Source organism: Canis lupus, chromosome 13 (genome assembly GCF_003254725.2).
Source record: "Canis lupus dingo isolate Sandy chromosome 13, ASM325472v2, whole genome shotgun sequence".
NCBI classification, from domain to species: domain Eukaryota; kingdom Metazoa; phylum Chordata; class Mammalia; order Carnivora; family Canidae; genus Canis; species Canis lupus.
The window spans coordinates 35,978,629-35,996,521 of record NC_064255.1 but is presented as its reverse complement, the minus strand read 5'-3'; the positions used below and the strand labels follow the sequence as shown (position 1 = coordinate 35,996,521).

General features: G+C 52.2%; 2 protein-coding genes across 16 annotated transcripts in view; one reads left to right on the top strand and one right to left on the bottom strand.

The window, feature by feature from the left end:
• SLC45A4 (solute carrier family 45 member 4) overlaps positions 1-7,361 on the top strand; it is an 82,763-nt gene extending 75,402 nt beyond the window's left edge. For 11 of the 12 annotated variants that reach the window (XM_025450083.3, XM_049093143.1, XM_049093142.1 and 8 more), the window contains 2 exons: positions 488-699; positions 2,746-7,361. In XM_025450083.3, the coding sequence (XP_025305868.1) occupies positions 488-699; positions 2,746-3,102 (569 nt within the window). In that variant the 3' untranslated portion in view covers positions 3,103-7,361. Of the gene's footprint in view, positions 1-487; positions 700-2,557; positions 2,638-2,745 lie in introns of all 12 variants that reach the window. The other variant, XR_007401768.1, reaches the window with a different exon arrangement.
• Positions 7,362-15,995: 8,634 nt separating this feature from the next.
• Positions 15,996-17,893, bottom strand: part of DENND3 (DENN domain containing 3) — a 50,249-nt gene continuing 48,351 nt past the window's right edge. For 2 of the 4 annotated variants that reach the window (XM_049093139.1, XM_025450319.3), the window contains exons 22-23: positions 17,702-17,839; positions 15,996-17,622 (exon numbers count right to left, since the gene is read on the bottom strand). In XM_049093139.1, coding sequence (XP_048949096.1) covers positions 17,422-17,622; positions 17,702-17,839 — 339 coding nt within the window. In that variant the 3' untranslated portion in view covers positions 15,996-17,421. The remainder of the gene's footprint in view (positions 17,623-17,701; positions 17,840-17,893) is intronic. The other 2 variants (XR_007401767.1, XM_049093140.1) reach the window with 2 other exon arrangements.

Here is a 17,893-nt window from a genome sequence, read left to right as displayed (position 1 = left end):
GGTCCAGGCCATCGGACAGCTGGAAGCCAGCCTGACTGGCTGTGTTTGGCAGAGATGCTTCCGGGGGGAGGTGATATTAAGCCGCTGGGTAGAAAGGAGGAGTGGGAGTCTGTCCCTTTAGACCAGGCATTTACTCCTGAGGAAACCAGCCACCCCTCGAGATCCCAAGTCTCGACCAGGTGTGGGTCTGGGCTCGGTGGGCTGCAGGGCAGGGAGGGTCCAGGGAGCTGCACGATGGGACCAGGCTCCCGACGCTGGGACCCGGAGGGCTGACTTTTCCCCAAAAGTGCTGGAGCCCCTGGGAGTTGAGCGAGGGAGGCATGGTGACCTGCAGGTGTGTGGGGGTCGGGGCAGCAGTGTGGCGGCAGGTGGTCATGTGGTCACGGGGAAGGGCCTCCGTGCCGCAGAGGCGACAAGGGGCAGGAGAGGTGGGCACGCGGCTCAGGGCCTCGTCAGTCACTGTCCTGTGGCCTCGCTCTCTCTGCAGCCCTGTTACAGAAGTACTTGGACAACTACGACCTGAGCATCAGGGTCATCTATGTGCTGGGGACGCTGGGCTTCTCCATTGGCACGGCTGTGATGGCCATGTTTGCCAACGTCTACGTCGCCATGATCATGATCAGCACCATGGGCATAGTCTCCATGAGCATCTCCTACTGCCCCTACGCCCTGCTCGGGCAGTACCACGACATCAAGGAGGTGCGTCCATGGCTGCGGGGGGCAGGGGGGCATGCGAGGGCGGGACACTGGGGGGGCAGTGGAAGAGGGGCTGGGGTACGAGGTCACCAGCCTGAAATGCATGTCAGGTCAGATCATCAGGCTCCGAAGCCCATACTCCTTCTCTGCACATCTCTAGGCAGAGCTCCACGCCTTCCATGGGGGACACCTGGGGTGCAGACCACCCCCCTAGGTCTTTGGTTCTGAAGGGACCAACAGAGCCGCCTGCCCGGGTCAGTCCAAGGCACGGGTTTCCTGCCTCCAAAGGCCCTGCTCCTTCCGTGGCCTGGCAGCTGGCACCCCTGCCCTCTGGCACCTGCCTGGACGCTTCAGTTGCATCTTAGGGATTTTGTTTGGGTGCCCGGGGGGCTGGCTGCCCCTTGATATCCCCTCACAGGCCTCCAATGAGGGGAGCGCGACCAGCACTGTCCTGTCCAATAGAGCATGGGCCATCTATCTAGGTCAGGCTACGCTTTTGAGTAGCTACCTTTAAATAGGGGTATAGACCCATAAAATCCCTTTAATGGCATATTCTGCTTATTGCAGCACATTCAAAATACCATTATTTCAACACACGCTCAGTACAAACTATTGATTGATGTGTCCAAGCCTTGAAATGCTGTGGGTATTTCACACCCGCGGTACCTCTTGACTCAGACCAGCCACCTTGCCAAGTGCTCAGCAGCCACAGTGCAGGTGTAGACCGTGGTTCTCAAGCTTCCAACACAGACTCTAGGAGTAAAGGAACACGAGAAAGCTCGTATTTCTTTCTTCCTAAACCTAAACTATGTTTAATCTTCTCTGTGCAATTACAGAAGCAAAGTAAATCCTGTGTGATTAGGTGCCTACCAAACACCAAACTAATGAAAACCAAAATAAAAGCATTATTTCTCAACAAGCCTTCCAGTTAAAGTATAACACGACTACAGGAAAGTACCCAAACTATAAAGGAACAGCTTAGCGGATTTTTCACAAACGAACGAGAAATTAATGCAGGCCAAGAAACCATAGAAGAGTGGTGCTGGTACTAAGCTCTAGCTCCGTGTAGTCATCTTGCCAATGTTTGAACCTTATGTGATTGGAATGTGTCTGCTTTGACTTCACGCCTGTGCTTCCCTCCTGTGCTTGCAGAGGGCGGTTCTTCATTCCCTTTCGTATTTCACCGTATGGCCACAGTTTATTGCTCCATTCTGCTGGCGGTGGCATTGGGTGGCGCCTTGTCCTGTGCGCGCTTGCAGTCCACCTGGGATACATTGTGCGTGTGTGTGGTTTGAGGTAGAAGAGCGTGACTTTATCGTTTTCCCACGGACGGGTAGCTGCGTGACCCAGTGCCACTCACTGTTAAGGGCCACGAGGTCCCCGGCTGCACTGCGGTGCGGGCCCTGTCGGAGTTGGGTGCCCGCGTGGGGGTGGTGTTTCCGGTCCCTCGGTACTCTCTTCCACTGGCCGGCCAGTCTGTCCTCAGACAAGCGTTCCACTGTTTTGTAATAAGACTCAAAACCTGATGCTGTACGTCCTTCAGCTTTGTTCTTCTGTAAGATTGTCTTGGGTATTCTTGACCTTTTACTTTTCTATCTAAATGTTAGATCAGTTTCTGGGCTTTTTAATTGAAAATGCACTGATTATATAGATCAATTTGGGGAGAGTTAAAAAACTTTGTAGTCTTGAGCCTCTCTACCCATAAACGTGGCATACTCTTCTGTTAATTCTTAGAGCATATCTGTAGATTCTTTTGGACGTCATACACAATCCCATCATCCGTGTATAATGAGATTTATTTTTTTCTTTTCCAATCCTTAATACATTTTATTTATTTTCCTTGCCTTATTGCAATGGCCAGAGTCTCCAATACAATGTTGAATAGAAGTGGGACGGGGTCGGGGAGACAGGCTGAGTGGTCGCCAAGCAGCTGAGTGGAAGGCAAGTTTTGTTTCCAGACTTCTGAGCTAATATTCAAACCACGGGAATGTTGACCAATGGTTTAACTTGCCCTCACAGCCCTCACTCTTGTGCTCTCTTCTCTTGCAGTACGTGCACCACAGCCCCGGGAGCTCCAAGCGTGGCTTTGGCATAGACTGCGCCATCCTCTCCTGCCAGGTGTACATCTCCCAGATCCTGGTGGCGTCTGCCCTTGGGGGCGTGGTGGACGCCGTTGGGACCGTGCGCGTCATCCCCATGGTGGCCTCCGTGGGCTCCTTCTTGGGCTTCCTGACAGCCACATTCCTGGTGATCTACCCAGAGGTGTCGGAAGAGGCCAAGGAGGAGCAGAGAGGCCTGTCTTCCCAGCCGACGGGTGACGGGGATGGCGGCGAGAAGCCCACCGTCCTGACGCTGTCCCGGAAGGAAGGCCTGCAGGGGCTGGTGGAGACAGAGTCGATGGTCTGAGCCTCACCCCGGTGCACACACATTCCAGGGGGGGTGGCCGGGGGGGCACGGGTGGCGGGCGGGTTGGTCACTATTGGCTTTGGTGGCAGCACAAACCAGAGTTCTTCACAACACGGTGGGGATGCAGTAGCTGTAGGGTAGGGCTGAGCCACTAGGCAAAAACACCACACTAATTACTTTTTCCACGATTAAAAAAATCATTTGAAATATTTTTTTTAATTGAAAAAGATCTTCTAATTTCAACTTGTATTCTGCAGGTGTATTATTCTGCATGTTTTAAAATTATAAGCCAGATTTACAATCGAGACAAGCAATTTAGAGAAAAGTAAGATGTTCATTTCCCAAGGTCATAACCAAACACGAAAGTACGTGCTGTCGTTGCTGCGTGTGCCCCGCGTGCGTCCCGCGGACAGCAGCGTGTAGACCGTGACTGAGCCCTTCCGTCACCTCTCCGGACGCCCGCACGGTCGGGTCGTGCTGTCAGGTGTCCTCACGTTCTGTTGGTGCTGCAGTTATTGGAGAGTATTTTTCTTTACTTATTTTAGAAAAAATTTTTTCTCTCAAAACTGGTTTTCTTAGAAGAAAACAGCATCACGTCTTTTCCTCAGATTCTGACAGATGGCGCGTGGGGCAGGCCTGCCTCTGGGCAGCGGTGGGGGGCAGCGGGGGGCGTGGTGACAGGGACCCCCTGGGCAGGAGAGGGCGATCTGAGCGTGCCCCGCGGGGGCAGTGCCCCGCCAGCAGGTGGGCCCCAGCAGGTGCGCACACGTCCATCCCCGGCCCCCCGACCCCGTCGTTTTCGTCCGGAGCTCCCTGGAGAGGTCGTCGACTCCTTTGTTGCACTTTGACTCGTGTTTAAACCATTCGTTGGGGAAATCATGAGGGCAGAGCCCAGGCGCGGCCTTGCCCCTGGGTTCTGCTGCCAGGCCTACCTCGGGTGTGTGGGACTCGCCCCGGCGCGTGGGGACTCCACGCACCGGGACTTCTCTGACCTCTTCTGACCTCGTCGCCTGCTCACCCCGCTCGACGCTGGAGTCCGAGCAGTGGCAAAGTGAAGCAAGTGTCTGGGACCCAAGGAAGGTCCGCTCCCCGGAGGACTCTGCAGCGTTTCTGCTTTCAGCGTCTAAGCGAAACTCGGACTTTGGGGAAGCACAGTCACGAGATGCTGCAGCTGCGTGGGAATGCTCTTCAAAACCACAGTCTCTATAACTGAGCAGTTTCTGCTTTTCTTTTGGAATGGTCAGTCCAAGCTTCCTGATGTCACCTGGACACAGACGATGGTATAACTTCGCTGCCTCAAGTTGTTTCTTTTTTTTTTTAAATAAAGAACTTTAAGATGCATGAACAATCATGCTGCAATATGATCATTCTAAAGCAAATATATACACATATATGTAATATATATATGTATATATATTTCAAGATGAGACTAAGCAGTTTTTAAATAAATTACTTGAATTTTCTGTGTATTCAAAGGACTGGCTGTCTAGCGTACTTGGCCGGCCTCTGGTCGCGCCGTGTCCCCCAGCCGCTGGTGGCACTGGGCAGGTTGTGTTTCGTGTCCGAGGAGCAGCAGTGCCTGCCCACAGCGGCCCCCCTTGCACTCAGGAGCCCGGGACCTCCGAGAACTGGCGCCAGGACGCAAGCGTTTTCTGTGTGTTGACCGTGAGGCGGCCTAGGGAATGTCGAGCTCGGACAGGGACAGTCCTCCTGCTGCTGGAAGCGCTGCTGGCCTCAGTGCAAAGCCCCAGCCTCCTGTGCCAGCCGGGCCGGGCCCCCTTGGCAGGCCCCGGATCCAGTGCGGCCTGTCCGCCTGATGGCTTTGTGACCCTGGGTCCTCCCACTTTGGTTCCCGGGACCCTAGTTGGGTTGGGTCCTCCAGGTCGCAGCCTGCCCTGCTGGGGTCACCAGGAAAGGGGGTGGCAGGAGAGTAGAGGATTTGGGGCAGGGGTGGATCAGTCCCGAATTGAGATATGATGTGAACCGAACACAGGCCTCCAGCAGGAGGGCCGTGGCTCCCCGGGCAGCCGCCTTCTGTGCCCGGTGCCCCCAGACCTGGAGCCCGACAGCTGTGTACGGGACGCGCGGGGCCCAGGCTGGCGTGAGGGGCTTCCAGCGGGACCACCACCAAAGATGTGTGTCAGCCCTTGCAGCCCCAGCCTCACGCTTCCCCGTGATCTGAAACGACAAGGCCCCCGGAGGACACTGTGAGGCCCTTAGGGTCAAGACGCCCTGCACCCTGAAAGCAGCCCAGGGCGGGGCTGCAGACGCCGGTGGCTGTGCAGGTGTTTGCAGGGCATGCAGCCCGGTGGATGCTGACGACCGCTCTTTCTTACTCTGTGGGCCTGGTCAGTGTGCAGACCTGCGAGGAGAGGGAGGTGCCTTGTGGTTGGGGTCAGAGTTGTCCGCAGCTGCCGCCTTGGGCTCTTGGTCCGGGTGCGAGCGCGGAGGTGCGCCTCTGCCCTCCCTTGCAGCGAGGGGATTTCAGGATTGTTCAAGGTCGCACTGACTCGAGACCCTTGAGTGTCTTCACCTGTGTCTTAAGAGGTGCGAGGAGGAGCTGGCTGTTTGCACAAGGTGGTTGTTGTCTGTGGCTCAGGTGGGGTTCCCAACGCTGTAGCTCAGTGGGGACGCAGCAGACGGTCCCAGGGCCATTCGTGTGCAGCCTAGTGACTGACAGGCCCCTGGGTGGCCTTGGGCTTTTTGGGCACAGCTCAGTGGGCTGGGAGCACGGCCAGTGGGCATGCTGTTGGGTGCATGGCTGTGTAGCATTAAATGGGCTTGTCACCAAAATAGGCTAACGTTGGTCTGATTTGCCCTTTTGTTCCCCATAAGTCAGCAAAGTAAAGAATCTGGCAAAGAAATGACCCAAACACATGCAGTTGAAGTCTGGGTTGTGCTGGAGACTGCGTGTGGGGAGGAGGTGGGGTGCTGTCCGCGTCAGGCCAGGCCCCCACTCTGCGCCCCTTAGCCCCTGATGTGTTGGCTGAGGGCCGTCGTGACCGTGCGGTGGCAGTGGGGGCAGGAGGCTCAGCAGCAGCTTCACACCTGCTGAGCGAGGCGGCCGCTGCGCACTGCCCCTGACACCCAGCCTTGGGTTCCTGGAGCCCTCGGGAAGACCAGGCCAGGCGCAGGCAGGGAGGCAGGGTGACCAGCGCCCCCCTCAGGTGCTCACATGAGTGTCTGAGGTACCAAAGTGTGGGGAAGCAGGTCCCTGACACGCGCCCCCCCCCTCCCCCCCCATCCCCAAAGTGGAGCCTGTGTGCTGGGCCGCAGGCAGCAGGATGTGGAGAGAAGCCGAGAGCGGGCTAAGGGGCAGGGCAAGGTGGTAAAACACAACCAGTTCACACCGGACCCAAACCCGCGTTGGAGAAGACCCACCAAACGTTCCTTTCCCCCACCCGCCCTCCTCGGAGCTCTGCCCACCTCCGGCGGGGAGGGGGGGGAAGCAGGGCCCCGTAGCTGCTGGAACCCCCCCTGCCGTCCTCGTGCATCCACAAGCAGCTGCTCTGCAGGCCCAGCATCCGCCTGCCTGCCTCGGGGCCTGGGGCTGCCCTGGAGGCCCCTCCGTGGGGCGCTTGGCCAGGTGGGTCCCATCGGCACAGCGCTGGACACTCGTCACGTTTGGGGGCCCAGCTGGAAAGCCGCCCGTTAACTCCTCACCGAAGCCAGCCGCCGCCGAAGCCAGCCGCCGCCGTCCTGGCCTGAGCCCCGAGCCGGGCCGCTCCGCCGTGACCTCGGGGTGGCCTGGTGCTCCCTCCCCCGGGCTGCCAGGGCCACCCCCCCTCGTGCTGTGGACTGAGACGCGCTCTCGGGGGCAGAAGGACCCATTTGTTGGAAATGCCTCTTGTTACCAGACTCCCCAGGCATCTCGGAACAACGCTATTTAGTTCCATTGTGAACTGGCCACAGGACAACTTTTTTCTATCAACTTATTAAGTTGGGGCAGTATAATAGCTCTTGCTGATTTTAGCAACGATATAAGTGTGTGTTAAACACATAATGTTTTATGAGGAGAAGGGACTATAAAGAAGAGTAATATCGCACATTAACTTTTTTTATTAGGTGGTGAAAAGCAGCCTGGTGTCTGTGTCCGCAGAGCCCGTGGTTCTGTGGTTTCCCAGGTGACCTTGCCTGCATGTCTGCTGCATTTCTGTCCCTTCCTCCGAGGCCAACCTGGCCTCCCCCCAGGGCCTTCCTGGGTCTGTTTTGCTGTAAGTCTGTGGTTAAATCTTAATAAACCTTTCCCTACCAGGTGACCACGTGGGTGTGTCTGAGTCACTTCCCCCGAGGCCCCTCCCTGTGCCTTCCTGTGCTGGGCTGGGGCGGCCTGGGTGGGTGGGGTGGGGGAGGGCGGCTGCCGACTGGCAGGGGCTCCTGTGGTCCCCCCAGACCCCCCTCCCCACCCTGCAGCCTGTAGTCCCCTCTTCCCGGCCGGGTTGGAACCAGCACAGGCCACCTTCAGCGAGGCCCCTCCCAACGCCCCCGGCCCAGGGTGCCGAGGTCACGCTCTGCCCACCTCCCGATGCCCAGGTGGGAGCTCAGCCAGGCTGAGCGGGTCGGGGTGTGGGAGGTGACGCCCAGCCGGTAGCCTGTCCCCCTGGCCCCCTGGCCCGGGGTGGCCGCAGAGGGGGAGCTGCTCAGAGGCGGGGCCGCACCTCTGGCCATGCACGTAAAGCAGCTGCAGCCTGAGGCCCGGGGTGCGAGGGTGCGAGGGCATCGGGCTGGAGGGGCCCTGGAGGCGGAAGCTGCTACCACCCGGGGACTGGATGAAGCCCGGAGGAGGCCGAGGGGGTTGGTGGGGGCCACGGGCTGGTGACCTCGGAATGGGGAGGGCTGCTCGTTTTGGAGTTTGGAGGATCCACTGGCCCTGGGGCACGGGGTGTGGGGGTGGTGAGGGGCGGGACGGGGTGGAGGGAGGAGCCCACGGCAGCAGAGGGGGGTGGGAGCCCTGTGGGCACCTTCTGCGGCCTCGGAGCCACAGCGCCCCCTGCCGCCCGCCTGCCCTCCACCAGCCTCACCTGGGCTCAGCTCACCTGGGGGGCAGGTGCCACCGGCCGGGTGGGGGTGGGGCAGCAAACTAGGGGCCCCAGCCTGCTAGACCCTCTCCCCTCTCCCCCCGGGCTGACACAGAAACCACGTGTTTTTTTGTTTGTTTTTGTTTTGTTTTGTTTTACAAAAACGGAACTGCACATGGATGGGCTTGCAATCTGCATGTTTAGCAAAATACTTTTTTTTGGAGATTTTATTTATTTGAGAGAGAACATGAGCAGAGAGAGAAGTGGACTCCCCCCGAGGAGCAGGGAGCCCGATGTGGGGCTCGATGCCAGGACCCTGGGACCGTGACCTGACCCGAAGGCAGCTGCTTCACCAACTGAGCCACCCCGGCGCCCCAAAATATGTGATCACTGTATTCGCAGGTAGAGGTCTCCTACGTCCTTTCAACAAGATGGACAGAGGCTTTTTGTTGGGGGTTTTTCTGTTTCTGTTAGCGAAGTTTGTATCTGTCTACTGTGTAGATCTCATCTATCTTTCTAAAAATGCAGCACTAATTTAATTTTTCTGGGTGATGAACCTTAGGATTTTCCTGGGAAGGGTGGGACACCTCAGGTAGGACATAGGTGGGCAAAAACAATTTATTTGTAAAACAGTTAAACTCTTCAGGAGAGCTCCCGCCTCTGGCCTGTAGCTCAGTCTGGAGAAGGCACTGGTGGTAATTACCCGTCTTTTATTTGCTTCCACTGGTTCTTTTACATCATTGTGTTACTTGGTTCTTCCAACAAAATGGAGAGAAGGAGACTGTATTATAATTCTTAGATCGGGAAACTACTCTGAGAGGTACCAGAAGGTGGACACACGGTGTTCTATTCCAGGTCCTTAGAAATGATAGGAAACACACACACACACACACACACACACACACACACACGCCCTCGGACAAGAGGGGAGGGATCCTGGAACGATGGAAACCCGACAATCAGGCTGAAGAGGAACCGATCTGAAATGCTCACAGGGTACCTTTGCTGGGGGGGGGGGGGCGGCGAGGTTCCCTGTGGAGGGGGTTTTGGGGCGTCGCACATGTCCCATCCCTGCCTGGAGGAAAGTGAGGCTCCGGGAGGGAAGCCCATCCCATCGCCGTTAAAGATTTTAATGTTTATGTTTATGAAGGGAAATGGTATCGTATTGTTTTGTTTTTCCTTGGTAATGTCTGGCGTTGGTCGCAAGGTACTATTGGTATCAAAAAATGAGATAGGGAAGCATTCACTCCTAACTTTTAGGAAAAAAATTACTGTATAACTTATGCTTTTTCCTTGTATGTTTAGAAGAGTTCATCAGTGAATTTTTTTTAAAGGATTTACTTATGAATTTTAGAGAACCAGTGAGTTGGGGGGGGAAGGGCACAGAGCAGAGGGAGGGAGAGAATCCCAAGCAGGCTCCAGGCACAGCGTGAGCCCAATGTGGGCCGTCCCCTGACCCTGAGATCAAAATCAGGAGCTGGGCGCTCACCCGACGGAGCCACCCAGACATCCCCACTGGTGAATTCTTTGTGAAATTGTCTTTATGCAAAGGTTCTAAACCATGGGTTGTCTCTTGAATAGAAATGAGGCTGTTGAGGCTGTTTCTTCTGGAATGAGCTTTGATAGTTTGTGCCTTTCAAATAGTGTTTCCGTTCCAGCCAGATGTCAACTTTATTGGCATCAAGTTCAAAATATTCCTTTATTATCTTTTTCAACAGCTGTTGGATCTGTAGTGATTTTTTTGTTGTTGTTCTGGTTTTTAATTGAGGTGAATTTACATATGGAGACAGGCAGTGTACACGTCTCTGGGTTTTGACATATGTACCCTCCTCACACAGTCTGTGTAGAACATCTTCACTCCAGAAGGTCCCCCCTTGAGGCCTTCCGATTCAATCCCATCCTACATTTATGTTGATTAGATATTGGGCAACCACTGGTATGAACTCGGTCACCATGGATTGGTTTTTGTCTGTTTGGGACTAAATATGAGTGGAAACAGAGTCTGTGGCCTTCCCGCCTGGCTGCTTTCACTCAGCTCACTGCCTCTGAGTTGTGCACACTGCTGTGTGCGTGGCCAGCCAGTCTCTTCTCACTGACGTGGAGCGAGGACTCCACTGTGAGGACGCACCACATCTACTCTCTGGATGATGGTGTTGCCAATACACGGTTATTACAAATTAAGATGCTCGGTTTTCATTCCTCTCAGGTGATAAACGAGGTGTGGGGGACGCCGGCGGGGGGGGTGCTCAGTCGGTTAAGCATCCCACTCCTGATTTCGGGTCAGGTCATGATCTCAGGGTCGTGAGATCGAGCCTCACATGGGGATCCCCCTTCAATTGGGAGTCTGCTTAGGGTTGTCTCTCTCTCCCTCTAAAATAAATAAATCTTAAAAAAAAAAAATAACAACCACGAAGTGGAATTAAGTAACTGGCAAGCAGTTCTCCCAAAGTGGTTATGCTGCTTTTATCCAGCAGTGGGCGACTGCTGTCTTGGTCCATTCCATTGGTTTCATATCCTCACCTATGTTCACTATTGTGAGCCTTTAATATTAGCCATTCTAGTGACGATCAGATGGTATTTCATGGTGGCTTAATGTCTTTCCTAAATGACTATTTTAAGCATCTTTTCAAATTGGCCATCCATATATCTTCATCAGAAAAGTATCCTTTGCCCATTTTTTAATCGAGCTGTTTGTATTGATTTGTGGAAGCTCTTTATATGTCATGGGTATAAGTCTTTGTCAGGTACAGCACTGTAAATATTTACTCCCAGGTTTTTCTTGTTTTGTTTTTTACTTTCTTAATGTATTTTAATGAGGTCCAATTTATCAATTTTTTTCCTACTTAGCTATTATTGTGTTCTCTTTAGGACATTGTTATCTGTACCAAGGTTGCAAAGATATTCTACGCTTGTTTCTAGAACTTGTAACTTTACATCTAGGTGAACCACCTTGAATTAAATTTTTTGAAGTGAGATTAAGGTTGAGCTTCTTCCTTTTTCCATATATTGGTCCAGTTGTTGCAGCACTATCTGTTGAAAAAAAATTTCCTTACTGAATTGTCCTGGAATCTTTGTTGAATCCCAGCTGACTATATGCTTATGTATCTAGATCCTACATTCTGTTCCATTGATCTATTTATGCCGCATCCCATGCTCTTACCTTCCTAATCACTGAAGCTCTGGGGGGAAGCTTTAAATCACATAGTGTCCGTTCTCTAGCTTTGATCTTTTCCAAGGTTATCTTGACTATTCAACTCTGCATTTCCATGTATATGTGCATGTGTGCGTGAGTGCCTATCACACTGTCAACATACTTTTTTTTTTTAAGATTTATTTATTTATTCATTCAGAGAGAGCGAGAGAGAGGCAGAGACACAGGCAGAGAGAGAAGCAGGCTCCGTGCAGGGAGCCCGACGTGGGACTCGATCCTGGGTGTCCAGGATCACACCCCGGGCTGTAGGCAGTGCTAAACCGCTGCGCCACCAGGGCTGCCCGACATACATATTTTTAAATTGTTTGGGGGACCCCTGGGTGGCTCAGCGGTTGAACATCTGCCTTCAGCTCAGGGTGTGATCCCGGGTCCCGCATCGGGCTCCTAATGTGATAGGCATTAAATCAGTACTTTGAAGGCTATGCTAGTGTTTGATTTTTAATTTTTTAAATCGCTGAGTTACTGATCTAGTTTTCCATATATTTGGGTAATTATCAAGTAATCTGAAACATTTGGCTGAAAAATACAACACTTTTGGCTTAAAAATTATCATCAGTTGCCACAGTAATTCTTACACTATAACCAAAGACCAGTTTTTAAAAGGAAACACCTTTCCACAAACCTATTCCTGGGTTATTTTTGGTACTACTTTTTCTGTCTTACCTGGAAATAATTTACAAAAATAGCTTACTGAAATTGGCACTAAAGAACAAAAGAGGAGAGGAGTCAGGAACAGGATAAGAAGAGGTATGATTGGGGACCCCTGGGTGGCTCAGCAGTTTAGTGCCACCTTCGGCCCAGGCCGTGACCCCAGGGTTCCCACATCGGGCTCCCTGCAGGGAGCCTGCTTCTCCCTCTGCCTGTGTCTCTGTCTCTCTGTGTCTCTCATGAATGAATAAATAAAATTTAAACAAAAATCACATTGGGATTCGATTTAGAATTATATTGAATCTACTGGGTTGACTTGCTGAGAACTAACATCTTTATAATATTTCATCTAATCCATAAACATAGTATATTTTTTCATTAGGCCTTTCAAAGTTTCCCTCAGCGGTGTTTCTGAGTTCTCAGTGTACAGGTCTAGCACATCTTTTTCATTAAATGTATTTCTCTTTGATATGCTTTTACTGCTCCTGAGTCCTATTGTTACACTTTCCAATTGTTTCCTGTTAAAATACAGAAATGCAATGATTATCCTATATTGACCTTGTATCCCACAATCTTGCTGAATATGCTTGCTCTGGTACTTCCTTAAATAAATAGATTCTTTAGGATTTATGTAATCAGTAATGCTGGAGTGAATAAAGGTAGTTTGTCCTTCTAGTTCAATCTTTTCATTATTTATTGTTGCCTTCGTGCCGTGGCCAGGACCTGTAGCGTGGTCTTGAGTGGGGGGGGAGGGGGTGAATGTGAGCGTGCCCGCCCTGTTCCCGCCCCAGGGGGGAGCAGCCAGGGTGCCGTGCACCAGGACTGTGGGTTCCTGGAGGTGCTCTGTGTCAGTGTGAGGAAGCTCCCTTCTCAGTTTGTCAGGATATTTATCTTGAACGATTATTTTATTGTTTTTTTCCTGCATCTGTGGAGGTAACTACTGTGGCTTTTCTCCTTTATTCTGTTAATAAGTGGAATTTGCAGGTTGATTTTCAAATGTTAATTAACCTTGCATTCCTGGGACAAGCCCCACAGGGCCACAGTCTTATCCTTTTAAAATGTTGTGGGATTCAATTGGCTAATACTTTGGTCAGGAATTTTGCATCTATGTTCACAAAGGGAACCAATGTGTAATTTTATTATCCTGTAAGATCTTGGTCAGATTTTAGGACAGCATCATGCCCGTCTCCGAAAGGCTTCAGGAAGTGAGCTCTATACTCCTGAAAGACTTCTATGATTCTCATAATCCATCCCCAAGAGTTTGTTAGAACTCAGTAATGCAGTCCACAGGGCCCTGGGGTTTGTGTGGGAAGGTTTTTGACTAAAGTCAGTTTCCTTGACAGATGTAGAACTGTAAGACTTTCTATTTCTTTTCTTTTCTTTTTTTTTTTAAGATTTTATTTATTTATTCATGAGACACACAGAGAGAGAGGCAAAGACACAGACAGAGGGAGAAGCAGGCTCCATGCAGGGAGCCCAAGGTGGGACTCGATCCCAGGACCCTGGGATCACACCCTGAGCTGAAGGTGGCGCTAAACCGCTGAGCCACTCAGGGATCCCCAAGATTTTCTATTTCTTCTTGCATTGGTTTCATAAAGTTTTTTCCCAAGAAAACTGTACATTTCATCAAATTTATTGCCATGAATTTGTCCACCTGCTGTTTTGGTGTCTAGATTTCAGCCTTTCTGTTTCTGATATTGGTAATTTGTGTTCGGCCCCTTTCTCTTGATTGTTTTTACTAGAGTTTACCAATTACTTTACAGAACCAACTTTTGGCTTTGATTGCTTTCCATTTCATTGATTTTGGTCCTATCTTTATTATTTTCCTCCTTTACATATTTTGGATTAAATATACTTTTTTATTTTTAAAGATTTTATTTATTTATTCATGAGAGACACACACAGAGAGATGCAGAGACACAGGCAGAGGGAGAAGCAGGCGCCATGCAGGGAGCCCGACATGGGACCGGATCCCAGGTCTCCAGGATCATGCTGTGGGCTGAAGGCAGTGCCAAACTGCTGCGCCACCCAGGCTGCCCCTAAATATGCTTTTATTTTCTTGTATTCTTATGACGGAAGTTTAATTTTAAACCCTTCTTCTAATAGAGGCATTTAAAGCAATAACTTTTCTTCTAATCACTGCTTTAAACTACATCCCACAAATTTTCTAGTTCACAATTTCCTTTTTGATATTTTTATTTGACCTATACGTTATTTAGAAGTAATGTTTAATTTCCAACATTTTTACTTGGGGATTTTGAGGTAATTATTGCTGATTTAAGTTTGGTGTAGTCTGTTCACACTCATTTTATGGGCCAGCACACAATCTGGCTTGATGTACACCCCACGGACACGTGGAAAGAAGGGGTGTCCTGCTGTGGGCTGTAACGTTCTGTGACACCGGGTCACGCTGGTGGATGGTGTTGAACCTTCTATGTCATTGGTTTTTGTTTACTGCTTCTATCAGTTACTGAGACAAGGGTGTGAAAATCTCCCAACGACCAGCGTAGGCTTGTGTTTCCTCCTACAGCTCTACCCTGCTGGCTTCACGTACCTTGAATGTCTATTAAGCACATATCCGTAGAGGATTATATTACGTCTTGTGAATTAACAACAGTCTCACTAGGAACTGACTTGCCTCTTTAGTGTGACTCACACCCGTCAGTGCCTTGAGTCGGGGTCTGCTTTGTCCGACCCAAACAGCGACGGCGCCGGTGGCATGGTGTGCTTATTTCCCCCCTGGGGTTGGTGTACGTAAAGTGCGTCTCCTGTAGATGTGTATGTCTGCGTCTTCTCAGGACACCTGTCATTGCGTTTAGGGCCCGCCCTCACCCAGGATGACCTCCTCTCCAGAACTCCGGGGCCACACCACAGGCTCCGGGGTCAGGACTCGGACTTGCCTTTCCGAGGGCACTGCAGCCACGGTCACGAGTTTACAGGCTCTGAGTATGTTCACGAGCGCCCTGCAAAGCAGCCTGGCCGGCCTACTCTCTGGGCTGTTCCTGGGCCCAGCAGTCGAGGGCCCTTCTTAGTCACCAGCCCAGCCCAGGGCTTCACGGGCGAGGCCTGGACCAGGGTCTCAGTCCTTAGGCCTCGGGCCACCTCTGTTCCACGGCACAGAAACCCAGAGCTCTGGAGTCCTGTGCGTGCTCGGGGTCGCCCTAGAGCTGAGCAGTAGCAGCACAGTGAGAAACTAGTTTCCGAGTGTCTGAGCCTCTCCCCTCCAGGCGATCCCATGGCGCTGCTGCACGAAATCCAAACAATTCCAGGCAGCAGAGGCAGCGGGGCAACTGCCTGGCTTTCTATCCATGCCCTCCCCAGCCATGCAGAGAAAGTGCCCCTTTATCTTCCTAAGGAATCTTCTAGAAATAGAAGCCATGCACTTTTAATTCAGATGCAACAATCACATCTGATTGCAAGGTTGTCCTCTGAGAGCAGCTGATGCATTCACATCTTCAGAAAGCAAATCCTAAAGACGGTACCAGGCGATCATCTGTGCGACTTCCGCAGTAACAGAAGCGGGGTGAGCTCTGGATTGGTGTTGAGAGCCAAGCCCGCACCCCAAAGCACGCTTTCTCGTCTCTTGTTTGAAATACAGCCAGAGAGCTGAAATCATATTAAAGTAGATTGGCTTCTCGTTCAAGATAAACGCTTTTTTTTTTTTTCTGTACCAACTTAATCCAGGTTTCTGAAGCCAAGGCAGGGAAGGCACCGTCTGTCTAATGAGTTCCAGCTCATCTGGGGCTTTCCCGTGACAAATCGTTCATCACGGAACCTCTTCAAAGCACAGAGGAAACACCAAAGGCATAAAGCGCCCTTTCCATTCTAACCACCCCCGCTGGCCACTCTATCACTGTCAAGTAAGACCTTGGAAATAATCACCACGAATAAAGGGAACGAAAAGTGCGCATTAAAATAACTCGATGGGCGCTGAGAGGGCATCAAGAGCAAACCCAGAATGTTATTCTGCAGCTCTCCCTCCTGTTAATGTGGGTAAAGTAAGAGACAGGACAGCGTTTAATAAACAAAGGAGTTTATTATTGATGAGGTGAAAATACCTGGTTATGTGTGGACTGACATTAAATAATTTATGAGTATTTTTGACAGGATTGACTGTAGTTGTTCATGTGTTTACAAAAGCAGAATTCAACGTCTGTCCTTTGCTGCGGCTGAGTCCTCCTCCTGGAAGTCAGGGACACGCCCTCTCCTCTGTAGGCACCTGAGGCCGTCTGGCTGTCCCCGGCACCGCACCCCCAGAACACCCCAACATCTGGGTCGGTGATCTGGACCTTGCAGGTGCAGTCCAAGGTCTGGTCGAAGCTTTTATCTGGGGGTTCCAGGTGCTACTGAAGCTCGGCCCTGTCTCGGGGTGAGTGAGGTCTGGTGCGGCATCTGTGTTCCGGCAGCCGCCCCCGTGCGGCTGAGCTCTGCTGGGTCCTTCGGGGACAGGCCGCAGGCCCGCACACGCTGCTGTGAGGCAGATGCTCCCTCCACATCCGGGAACTATGCCAAAGCCTTCCTCGCTGGACACCGAGGGAGTGAATCTCAATATCGTAGTAAAAATGTGTAAGAGGTTCTTTCTTTTTTTTTTTTTTTTTTTTCAAATATTTACAATATTTTTTATTTCAAATATTAGCAAGTAGGATCGTCTTCAGTTCAATAATACAGCACCATCTATGGAGACACACGGTGCACACAAGCTGCGGACGGTGGAAATGACGTCCCTGTGAGCGGCAGTGACTTCTAGAACACTCGATTATACATTCTGCTATTTTAGGTGGAACTACAGATGAAACTGATCTTTGGTAGGAAAGTCTCCCTGGGTTTCTTCATCATAAAAACTTGTCATTAAAGGAAAAAAAAAAAAAAAAAAAAAACACAGAGCTTGCCTCAGCTAGCCCAGCCCTGTCCCCTCTGTCCCCTCCGCGGGCCCCTGCTCGGCATGGGCACAGCGAGAGGAGGCAGGGATGTGTTCAAGCACAAAGTGGTCATTTAAACACACCTCCTCTCACAGCTTTGCTGGGAACGAGGTCAGTTTAAGGCTGTGGGTCGCCCCTAAACCCGACGCTTACTCTACTTGTGCTGAATGAAGGAGTAGAGGAAACGCAAACCAGCTGCCTGAGGCTGGCAGGTCATACGTGGTGCTTTGGTTAAACCATTCCCTGCCCTGGTGCTGGCCCCTGCTCGTGGGCTCCGGAAGGTTCTAGACAGCACGCACCGCAACTTCACAGCAACCTGACCCCACTGCCTCCCTGTGAAGCACCAGCCCGAAACGCTGTGGATACAGTTCAACCGGGACAGTAGAGAGCCGTGCAGCCACACCGCCCCACCCCCCCGGGGGCCCCGACTGGCTCCCCGGCCCACCTTTTGGGGGAGCACGGGTTGGGGGGCAGGAGGGCGGGGCTCGTAGAGCACAGCCCCACTCGGCCCATCTGCCCCCGTTTACTCGACCTTCCAGATGGCGATCTTCCCCTCGCCCCCGCCCGACCCGCTCAGCACGTATCTGTCCTCCGCCGAGCAGAGCGTTGTCACCCTGTCTATGTGGGCCACCAGCTCCTTGGCCACCGTCTTCCTCTCGGCATCGATCACGTAGATTTTCCCTCTGGCCAGGCCCTGGGACAGGCCGGTGCCGCCTACCCAGATCTGCCAAGGACAAACGAGGGTGGTGGGGAAGGGAGGCCCCTGGAGGTGCGCTTGGGAAAGCTGGGGGTGCTCGCCTTACCTGCTGCTTCACTCTGATCATGCAGCTGACCTCGGAGCAGTCCTGAAGGGGGACCCGGTGAGGGGGCTGTGTCAGGTCTGCCAGGCTCCAGATGTAGATGCTGGCCAGTCCGGCGCACGCCACCCAGAGCTGGTCCTGCTGAAACACAAGTCACCGTGAGGCTGCTGGCGGCCACGGCACCCGAGCTGGCTC